General features: G+C 47.2%; 2 protein-coding genes across 6 annotated transcripts; one reads left to right on the top strand and one right to left on the bottom strand.

Moving 5' to 3' along the window:
• The first annotated feature begins 988 nt into the window (after positions 1-988).
• LOC119267734 (serine/threonine-protein kinase PCRK1-like) lies at positions 989-4,414 on the top strand. 5 transcript variants are annotated; one of them, XM_037549199.1, is made up of 5 exons: positions 989-1,153; positions 1,658-2,082; positions 2,254-2,514; positions 2,664-2,783; positions 3,384-3,908. In XM_037549199.1, the coding sequence occupies exons 2-5, from the start codon at positions 1,684-1,686 to the stop codon at positions 3,906-3,908; spliced, it is 1,305 nt and encodes a 434-aa protein (XP_037405096.1). In that variant the 5' UTR covers positions 989-1,153; positions 1,658-1,683. The 5 variants fall into 5 exon arrangements, with proteins under 5 accessions (XP_037405096.1, XP_037405076.1, XP_037405088.1 ...); XM_037549179.1 differs by having other exon boundaries at positions 1,653-2,082; XM_037549191.1 differs by having other exon boundaries at positions 989-1,361.
• LOC119267723 (pentatricopeptide repeat-containing protein At5g08305-like) lies at positions 2,792-6,948 on the bottom strand. Its single transcript, XM_037549162.1, has 2 exons — positions 4,804-6,948; positions 2,792-3,078 (listed from the first exon to the last, which is right to left on the bottom strand). Exon 1 carries the CDS (start codon positions 6,916-6,918, stop codon positions 5,434-5,436), a length of 1,485 nt encoding a protein of 494 aa, XP_037405059.1. The 5' UTR covers positions 6,919-6,948; the 3' UTR covers positions 2,792-3,078; positions 4,804-5,433.
• Positions 6,949-11,024: the final 4,076 nt, after the last annotated feature.

The raw sequence follows: 11,024 nt of genomic DNA, 5'->3' as shown, positions 1-11,024 counted from the left end.
ATCCAGCCGAATCGCCCCGCCGCCACCCTCCTGGGAGCCGGCGCGGGCTTCGCCGGCCGCTCCTCCGGTGGCGGCGAGGTGGGGAGCAAGGCGGGAAGGGGGCGGCGGCGCTCGATCTAGGGTTCCCCCGCCGCCGCAAGTGCAATTGGAGTTGCTCTTAATAGTTGCAAAGCGTGGGATATATGATGGCTCGGTGTCCTCCAGTTTCAAAAGTTAGGGGTATAAGTTGTCTGGTTTTAAAGTTAAAGGACTAAATATAGAGTTCACCCAGAGTTGAGAGATGAAAAATATACTTTACTAAAATGAAATCCGCAAGTCAACGAAGAAGAGTGAAAACACATGTGCAAAAGTCGCTGAAACCAGATGTGAAAGCGAGTTATATTTGACTTGGTTGCCACCTCCCAGCAGTGATAATCGTTGTCCTGACTCGTGTTGCAACCTCCAGTAGTTAGCCAAGTCAGACCAGACCATTGTGCGGGTCTTTTCAAAGTTTTCGTGTTTGCCACCAATAAGTGTGTGTATTTCTAGTTTTTTTTTTCAAAACGTTCGATCATAATGTTTGTATTTTTTTTTCTCAAGAGTACTTTGACAAGTTGAGCAAGACTTCTAGCCATGTGTTCCTTCAGACTACCGTCCATCAAGACGAAAACGACTAAATGGAGAAAATCACAATGTTACTTGGGAAAACATATACAAATGTTGCTTTCTGAGAGATCCGAACAGCAAGTACATCATGTACGGAACCATACGCTCCACTGGTGATTACTATTTTGGTAGTCTTTTCTTCTTTTGAACTTTGATTACTCTTTTAGTTTTACTACCCCACAACCCTGATGAGAGTTCTTGTTCCTGCGATTGTCAGTTGCCATTTCCCTCTCCTCGCCGTGCTTATTTCAACACCTGCACCCATCACGATCCAAACCCTCACGTTTCTCTCGCGTCCCCTCCCCTCGTCCCAGCTCCCAAAGCAAGCAAGCGAGCAGCGAGCGACCAACCAAGCAGAAAGAGACAGCCCGAAGCAGGGGCCGGCCATCCATTGACCTACTAACTACGCAATCCAATATCCAAATCCCGTACCCTGAACCAGAAGCAGCCGCGTCTTCTTCCTCCCAACCCCATGTGGGGGAGGCTCAGCTAGGTGGCTTTTGCCCAGGTGAGCAGGAAACGACCCGTCCCGTGAAGAGAGCTTCGTGTCTTTCATTTCAACTTCTCTTGGGTTGGTTTTGGAGAAGAAGGTTGAGCAGTTGGTTGGTCGGTTGTTGGCTTGAAAGATCTTGCGATTTCTGTCTGGCTGATCGTCTCCATGGGTGTGTGTTCTGGTCCTGGTGGCTTCCTTTCGTCGACCGTCCTTGTTTAGATTGGTGCGTCTTTTGCATTAGTAATTGATTGATCCAGTAGGATCTCATCTTCATTTGAAAAGTGCCAATCTCTTTTGCCTCTTCTGAAACCCCGTTAGTTTTCTTCTTTTGACGCCTTCAAGGTTTCTCTCCCTCCCTCCTTCTGGTTGTACTAGAATAATGGCGCTGCTTTCTGCGCCTGGTCTTCTTCACAATCCGTGCTTCCAAGATCCGAGAGCTTGCCTTTACCGCCGTCTGAAACTGATTACTATAGTAGCTGAAGGCTGCACCTTTGATGCTGTCATGTTATTGCAGAGCAGGAGGGGGTCAAAGCAGAAGAAGCGCGATGCAGTGCTTCCGGTTCGCGAGCTGGGACAAGGAGCGGGACAAGGAGGAGCTGCAGGTGCCTGCACGGTCTCAGTCGGCGCGTTCCAACAGCAGCATCTCCACGGACCATGACGCACGGCGGTCGGGCTCAGAGTGCTGCTCGCTCACCGTCTCGTCCGAGATCAGCGTCGAGTCCTTTGGCCGGTACCGGCAGCTGTCGCTGCCGCAGCGGCCCAACAATGACCTCCGCATCTTCACCTTCCAGGAGCTCAAGAGCGCCACCCGGAGCTTCAGCCGTGCACTCATGATCGGCGAGGGCGGTTTTGGCTGCGTCTACCGCGGCACCATCCGGAGCACCCTCGAGCCGCACCGAAGCCTCGATGTCGCCATCAAGCAGCTCGGACGCAAAGGCCTCCAGGTGACATTCTCTTCTTTTCCGCATGCATTGCTTCCAGCTCCACCCAACTTAGCATAAACATGGTGTCAGAGCTCATCCATGGCGGTGATCCGATCATCCACCCGAAAAACCATCCATAATCTGGATGGCTTGATGCAGATGATAACACCAATGTTTTGATTCGTCATCCAGGGACATAAGGAATGGGTGACCGAGGTGAACTTTCTTGGGGTGGTGGGTCATCCCAACCTGATGAAGCTCATCGGCTACTGCGCAGAGGACGACGAGAGGGGGATTCAGTTGCTGCTCGTCTACGAATTCATGCCTCACGGAAGCCTAGCTGATCACCTGTCAACAAGATCACCAAAGCCCGCTTCATGGGCAATGAGGCTGAGAGTAGCACTCGACACTGCTCGTGGTCTCAAGTACCTGCACGAAGATTCCGAATTCAAGGTAAGCATCGTCATAGGCATGCGGCAACTCATTCAAATGCTATGATTGATTGGTGAAAGATAAGATCATAGAAGCATGACCTATTTTGGAGTCTCTTGCCTTTTACCCAGTCCTGATATCATCTGCCATATATGAATATGTTCTTCCAGATAATATTCCGTGATCTGAAGCCTTCAAACATCCTGCTCGACGAGAACTGGAAAGCAAAACTGTCGGACTTCGGCTTGGCTAGACTGGGGCCGCAAGAGGGAAGCCATGTTTCAACAGCGGTATGTAACGAGCCCATCTTCATTGTCCAGCACCTGATGGGTGATGGCACTATTCTCAATTCCATGGCGCAATGCTGACATATTGAATAGCATACTGTGACTTTCAGAGGCAGCTTTGCAAGTTCACCCAAGTATGATCGGTTCAGTAGGTACTTGGTAGTCAGTAGCAAGAATAGTTCATATTGTGGCCTTCCGTACTTGTCAGACAAACCCAAAACCAGGAGTGGTTAAAAGAAAACTCCTCCACGTGAATGGATGCTTAGCAGTCAGCAAGTACTTCCAAAAGATTATTGGCCTGTGAAATAAGAAATGGACAATACCATCATCCTAGATACACAAGCAGAACAAAGGTAGGCAGTTAGGCACTTCCGGGTTAGTTAACATGCTAGTGTAGGAAGACCGGTTAGGAAAGTCAGCTAACCCTGCTGGTTGGTTAAAATCAACTAACTTTTCTGGCTGATTTCCAATTGTAGCATTTTATCACATGTGATGACAAATTTGCAAGTAAAAGTAGCCTCTGTTTGCAGCTTAACTCTAGATACCTGACATTTGTTACCTATAAAAAGTTAAATTTCTCTTTTCATTTGACATACCAAACAGGTGGTGGGTACTATAGGGTATGCAGCTCCTGAGTATATCCATACAGGACGCCTCAGCAGTAAGAATGACATATGGAGCTATGGAGTGGTTCTCTACGAGCTCCTCACAGGCCGGAGGCCTCTGGACCGGAACAGACCGAGGGGTGAACAGAACCTTGTGGAATGGGTGAAGCCCTACTCCTCCGACACCAAGAAGTTTGAAACCATAATGGATCCAAGGCTCGAAGGGAACTACAGCATGAAGTCGGCAGTCAGGATTGCCTCGCTGGCAAACAAGTGCCTGGTGCGCCATGCAAGGTATAGACCTAAGATGAGCGAGGTGCTGGAGATGGTGCAGAAGATTGTCGATAGCAATGACCTTGGAACACCAGAGCATCCCCTGATAAGCCATTCAAAAGAATTGGCTAGTGATGAGAAAAAAAGGAAAGGCCTTGATCTGAAGAGGAGGATCGCTGGTATTAAAGCTGGAGATGGTAGATGGCTTACATGGCACAAGTGGACACCCAAGCTTGTGAGAACACAATGACTCAAAATATGGATGAGATGTTCCTCTTTATGACTTTGACATCCAGAGATATTAGCAAAAACAGCAACGGCTGAAATGCCACTTGAGTTGCTGTTTACCATACAATTCAGAGAACATGATAACTAAAAACAGGAGATTTGGCAAGCGGCAAGCCTAATGCTATCATCACTAAATAATGGCTATGCCTGGGTTTGTGAGGTCACGCACAGGCAGTGTCCACTTGCCACATAGTTCGGCATTACATGTTTTCACAAGAGCTGGAAAATCAAAACTGAAGAAGTCCTTTTTGAAGTAGAAATATTGGTGTACAGTTTAACATGGAATTCGCATTTTTGCTGACTGAATTTTGAATTGTTTCTAGTGCCAAATAAGAATTTTAAGGAGGTGCATGTAGCTTATTGGTTCCTGTGTTTGCAAGATTTGCACCCTGTATGCATCTCTCTGATGAACTTAATTATTTTTCTGCACTGACACAGCTGATATGTAAAGTTCCCTTTTCAGTACTAGATCAATTGGGAGGTAGAATTTGCCTGTGTATATCCATAAAAAATAGAATTAATGTGTTCTAACTTTTACAAAATTAAATTGATAATGTGAAGAGAGGTTATTATAAAACAAGAAAAAAAGGAGAAAATGTGGGGAAAAAGGTGGATTCACAGGTCATGTTATTTTGCTAACTGCTCTTTGTGTACTCTGTATTAAACAAAACATTGTTTCTTTAGTAAAGTACCATATGACTTTCAGGAAAATAATTTCACTATTCATAGCACAAATCGCATATGAAATATAGCATGCTCCCGATGTTTGGCCTGATAGAAATATATAACTAAGCAACACGAATTTTGGGAACCAAGATTAAAAAAATAAAATAGGAATAAGTGCAGTGTGGTTTCACCTTTGAGCGCTATACACAACCAGAGATCTCGTTAACGGGCAAAGCTCAGCACAGGCTACATACACAGTTCTGGCACATGATCCTAGCAATTGGTACATTTCTACAACTGCAGATTCTTGAGAAAAACTATGGCCAGTGTATCAATTTGTGAAGCATACTTGTAATGTATATTGATGAAATCTCTACGACATGGTTCAGCACCATCTGGCATAAATAGTCAGTGGTCTTTGGAATGTTCTTGCCCTTATCTATCTATCTGATGATCAATAATCCATACAAGCAGAAGCCATAGGTGAAACAGTTACTGAAGATGTTTGGTACTCTCTGATTGCTGTCCAGCAACAGAATGCACTTTTCCGCTGGCAGCTCAAAGAATCTCAAGACTATATGCACACGTCATACTTCTTCTATAGCTCTGCTTCCTGTAGCAGCGCACAAATGTATTTCATCTCCTCTTCAAATATCTGGCTCTTGATGGATCTCCACACAACTAGGTTATGTTTGGCAGTCAAATTTTCAACACAAACCAAGTCTGCATAAGTAACCAGAACCAAGAGCTACAATGAATTTCCCCTGATTCAGGCAGAATGCATGATCAGAATGCTGCAGAACTTACTTTTGAGAGATCCATTAGGCACCCATTGTCCTATCTGTATGTAAGAAGTACTCTGGAATGGCAACATCATCCTTCATTTTCATCTCCACCGTTATAAGATTAAGCAACGCATATATCTCTCTTGAGCCAGAATGAGCCTTGTCATGGGCAATAAACCTGTGGAGCCTTCCACCGACATCAATCTCGCTAAACCCAGGGATCTTTTTCACTCCTCTCTCCTCCATCACCTTTCTTGCTTTCTTTGCCTCTTGCCACCGCCTAGCAATAGCATAGATATTGGACAACCCAATGTACCTGCCATCATGATCTGGCTGCAATTGAACAAGCTGCCTGCCGACTACCTCCCCCAACTCTACCCATCCATGCAGATGGCATGCATTCAAGAGAGCACCAAGTACAGACACATTGGGTTCCATTGGCATACTCTTAACAACACCGTATGCTTCCTCCAAGCGGCCCGCTCGACCAAGCACATCTACAAGACAAGCATAGTGCTCAACATGTGGTCTGAGCCCTTGAGCTTCAAGTGAGTGAAATAACCTCCAGGCCTCACCCACTAGACCACCATGTACGCAAGCACTTAACAAACCAAGGTATGTGATCTCATCTGGGACAACACCAGAATGTTGCATCTCCTGGAAAATCTCCACCGACTCCATGCTCAACCCATGCACTGCAAGTCCACCAATCACAGCGTTCCATATCAGAACATCGGTGCTGGTCACTGGCACGACCCGAAACACCTCAAGCGCCTCGCTGATTGCCCCGCACTTGGCATACATGTCCACAAGAGAGGTGGCGAGCCTGAGGTTCAGCAGGAAGCCACGCTCCTGAAGGTACCGATGCATCTGCCTTCCCCGCCCAAGGTCCCCCAGATGAGCACACGCGCCTATCACACTGACCATTGTGACATCATTCGCTCTAACACCATTGCCAGCCCCCGTGGTCTCCATCATCTCAAACAACGCCAGCGCCTCACGATGCTCCCCGCACTTGACGCACCCGTCGATCATGGCGCTCCAGGAGACCACGTCCCGCTGGGGCATCCGGTCGAACACGCAGCGGGCGGAGAGGAGGTCGTGGCACTTGGCGTAGCCATCGAGAAGGGCATTCCAGGAAACAAGGTTCGGCCGCGGTATTTCGTCGAATAGGCGGCGGGCGAGGTCGGGGAGCGCGCAGGCCGCGTACATGTGGACGAGTGAATTCGCGACATAGATGTCCCAGGGGAGGAGCCCGAGCCGGAGCGGGTGCGCGTGGAGCGAGAGGGCGAGGCGCGGGGAGGCGAGGCGAGCGGCGGCGCGGCCAAGGAAGGGGAAGGTGAGGTGGGAGGGCCGCAGCGCGGAGCGGAGGAGGAGGAGGTAGAGGGAGAAGGAGTGGTGCGGGGTGGAGGGCGAGGAAGAGGTGGTGCGGATGAGGGGGTCGAGCAGCGGCGTGGAGAGGGTGCGGCCGTCGAGGCGGCGGAGGAGGTGCGGCGGGAGGAGGGGAAGCGGAGGCCGCATTCGTCTCAAACCGGAAGGAGGAGAGCAAGCGCGGGAATTGATCGAGCCGGCATTATTTTGCAACAACAACGTTTGGTCACTCCATTTCCTCACATGCGAGATCTGCTTTTAATGAAGTATAAAAACACTGTCCGTAGAAAATCCCTATCTCTACCACAGTTTCATGTTTCATTTTTGTTCCCATCATCCATTCGTCCAATCATCCTCCTATGATAAGGAAAAGCTTTCCTGTCAATCGGCTAATTACAGTCAGTGAGTCGACCGCCTCGGCTGCTCGACGCGTGTCCCCGTGATTCACACATCGTTGTTGAACCTTATCTCCTTAGATGTTTGTCTCTATAAAATCTATCTCGTCGCTCTTCTCTCTCAGCAGTCAATCATGTGTTTCTCAACAGCAGCCAATCTTCATTTTCTCCCTCCCGACCCTCATCTAGAGCCACCACCATCCAGCCATGCAACAGATGCGTGCATGATCTCTGCCCCGCCGGACAATAGATCCAACAATTGATCACGAAGGTCAATTGATGAAGATACCATCTTCCTTCACAACACACACACACACACACACACACACACGATATTCCTTTGAATGAACTACATTAGGCAAAGCTTTTATCTTCCAGCTCTCCAAGTTGTTATTTAAGCATAACCAACTAGCTCAAGGGTATCCAACACAAATTCTCGGAGAAGGCGTGGTTTAGAGGAAACTCAACTTGATCACAAACTCAAGATAACGGTCTGGGGACAACCTAGTAATACTTTCGAGAAGATATTCGGAAAATCACAAACCATCGATATGTTACTAAGCTCGAGAACAATCTTTCTTTTTAGGACCAAGATGATATGATCAAAGGAGTAAGGGATTGACACAATCCTAACTCATTGATAAAAGAGTGCACCATAAACATGAACTAGGTAGCACAATCAATTTTTGTGTGGTAATTCAATAATCGACATGCTAAAAATGAAATTATTGTCCATTAACCACCAAGCAATGGGGTTGCTAAGAGTATTGATTTCACACATCACAGTTCATTTGTTGGCATTCCGGTTACAACCAACACGGAGACCGAGGAATGAATGATGATGGCGAGACGTATCACTGTATCAAGAATTCATAAGATAGTGTGCAATTCCCATTATATTCTTGACATAAAGAAGGTAATACTCCAAGGTAGAACATAACAAAAGCTAGATTGATATTTTGATCTACTGAATACAACTACTTTAACCTAATCCTAGATATGGATGTACTGGAGTTTGTTTCTCCTAATCATTCTGAAATAAAACTGTTTGACGGGTCACGGGAATAATAGGCACCGATGAACACAAATGCACAACTACTCATGACTATCAATTGATAGACGATGGTCGGAATACAACTGAAGAGGGACATCAAAGGAACACATGCTTTTTTGAGTTGTGGATGCATAGATTAACATGTCAAACAAAGTTCAACACATTTCTTCCGAATAATCCATGCAGAAAGGTCGGATTGGCAGTCACAAATATAGAATGGAGAACTCATCAAGAGCACTCTTGTTGTGATCTTTTGGTTCAATGAGAACTTTCGCCAAGGATGGTTCATGTTATTGGAAGAATGATATACCACGGACCTCGAAGGCTAGAACAAAGTTACTAAACATCCTAAAGGAGCAACAATAAGGGTGTGTTCGGTACTCCTCCAACTCCTAACTCCTCTAACTCCTGGCCAGGAGTCCAGCCGAACGGCTCCACTCCAGGATTTACGTGAGTGAAGCTGGCTAAAAACATAGTGCAAAATCTGTGGAGTTGTCTAGTTAGGAAATCACAGCTCCTCCAAAACTGGAATCGAGAGTTGATAGATAATTACCGGCCCCTACCACCGTCAAGTGAATTATTGGCGTACCGGTTCGCTCCCAGTCGTCTCTATTGTCGCGAATCATCTCTCCCGTCGCGAGTCCCCCTCCTGTCCCCGACCAAGTTTATGGCCCAGCCCATCTTTTCCACACCTTTTGGACTGCCAGCCTGCTCCTGATGGGCCACAAAGGGGCGATTTTATGAGCTTCAGGTTCGCTCCCTTGTGCGAGTGATAAGCGGTGACATCTAACAGATCAGTATCTCCGGGATCGATCATGAGAAACTGGAGCTGGATTCCTACAGTTGGAGTTGAGGATTTATCGGCCATGGAGGGCTACCGAACACGCCCTAACTATCAATAGAAATGAGCAGGATGAATTAAGCCCGAGGTGACCAAATGAGGAGCTTGGCTTGATGAAGTGGTGACGTAGCACAGTCAATGCGGCAAGGCGAAGCCCCCGGTCCAGCTAATGATGACGAAGTTGGTCGGCATGTGATGCCGAAGTCCCCGGAGTAGGTTTATTAAGAGATGGCAAAGCCCATGTCAGCCGACGAGTCAAAGCAGGTCGACATGTTGGATGTTGGCTTGAAGAAGAGGTGGCATGATGATGCCGACATAGGTTAAAAATTATGACGCGGTCGATGCCAGCTTGATGAAGTAACCGTGCAGCGATGATAGTGTGCCTGCCCCATGTAATCCATGGGGTGACGATGTTCTCTTGAGATTATTTGGCCCACGCGATGCCGAACTCTTGGTTGGCTCGCCAAAGTGATGATCCGATGAGGTTGAACTCGACTCAACAAAGTGCTGATCCAATGAGGTTGAACTCGGCAACCGTGGTGCAACATTGTCGGGCTGGTTTGACACCAACGCGACCGTGAAGATCGCCTCGGAAAAATATCAAAATTTGTGGGCACATGTTTTAGGAACAAAACACAATACTCTAGAAAAAGTTTCCTTGAAAAAGGATGTCCGATAACCCATTCATGAAAAAGATGAACTCGGGTCGGATTTGTTTTCGCGTGGAAAACAGATTCGAAAATTGATGCACTCGTTGGACGATTCCCGGAGTTTGAATGGTTGGGTCGAGCTAAGATTTTGAGGGGTGGTCGATATAGGAATCCCGCAGGTGATCAATGGTTGGATCTTCCCAAGGACGTTCGAGCTGGACGTTGAACTCCCCGCTCCAAACTCGTCCAGATTCCCATCTAGATTCGACACGGATCCGGTATATCGGAGATCGCCAGAGATTCCTCCATCGAAACATGGTGAAATTTTACAGGGTTGTTTTAGACCCAATTCCGCACAATTCCATTGAAGCAATCGTCAAAGTGACGCTCGGGGAGGCAGGAACGGCGAACACAAATCCGTTGTCCAGAAAAAAACTATTGTCAATCTACAGGCGAGCCATCGATCTTTTCATTGATCTCACAGCGGAACTCTCAATGAAAGCACCAATGTTGGTGATAAAACCAGTAGACATCTGGGTAGGGGTCCTGAGTTGTGGATCTCGGATCGATGGTAGAAGGAATGAAGGAGACGATGTTTACCCAGGTTCGGGCCCTCTCTATGGAGGTAAAACCCTACATCCTACTCTTGTTCATATTGATGATGATGTATCGAGTACAAGCTTGATCTACCTCGAGATCGTAAGGAGAGGCCTATCTATAGGGCTAGGCGAATGTAATTGTGTTGAGATCTAATGATCTAGAACATGATCTATCGACTAGCCTGGCCCTGGCTTATATAATGTACCAGCGGCCAAGGATAACAAGAGTCCTAGTCGAATACGCCGGTGGAGTGGAATCCTTGTCTTGATCAACAAGTCTTGTGAAATCTTCCTCGTATGTCATGGGCTGCCAAAAGTGGCCCATTAGTGAACCGCCATGGGGTCCTCGGCTAGACCCACCTGGTCGAGAGACGACGTGGTGAGTACCCCCTAGTCCAGGACACCGTCATTTACCAAACACCTTTTTGCTCTTGTTTTGGACTCTAATTTGCATGATTTGAATGAAACTAACCCGGACTGATGTTGTTTTTAGCAGAACTGCCATGGTGTTACTTTTGTCCAGAAATAAAATTTCTCGGATTGGACTGAAAATTTACGGAGATTATTTCTAGAATATATATAAAATATTGGTGAAGGGAACTACTGGAGGGGGCCACCTAGGAGACACGACTCAGGGCATGCCCTGTGAGCTTGTGGGTCCCATAGGCCTCTGTTTGCCCTAATTCCAACTCCATAAGTACAGTCTTGCGAAGAAAA

Source organism: Triticum dicoccoides, chromosome 1A (assembly GCF_002162155.2).
Source record: "Triticum dicoccoides isolate Atlit2015 ecotype Zavitan chromosome 1A, WEW_v2.0, whole genome shotgun sequence".
In the NCBI taxonomy this organism is placed as follows: domain Eukaryota; kingdom Viridiplantae; phylum Streptophyta; class Magnoliopsida; order Poales; family Poaceae; genus Triticum; species Triticum dicoccoides.
This window is presented reverse-complemented; position numbering and strand designations above follow the sequence as displayed.

What these genes read in the sequence shown, in the direction of transcription:
- LOC119267723 (XM_037549162.1), bottom strand. Translation starts at nt 6,918, where the DNA reads ATGCGGCCTCCGCTTCCCCTCCTCCCGCCGCACCTCCTCCGCCGCCTC.
- LOC119267734 (XM_037549172.1), top strand. Translation starts at nt 1,633, where the DNA reads ATGCTGTCATGTTATTGCAGAGCAGGAGGGGGTCAAAGCAGAAGAAGC. An exon ending in TCGGACGCAAAGGCCTCCAG is followed by an intron (nt 2,083 to 2,253) that starts GTGACATTCTCT and finishes TTCGTCATCCAG; the next exon opens with GGACATAAGGAATGGGTGAC. An exon ending in ACGAAGATTCCGAATTCAAG is followed by an intron (nt 2,515 to 2,663) that starts GTAAGCATCGTC and finishes ATGTTCTTCCAG; the next exon opens with ATAATATTCCGTGATCTGAA.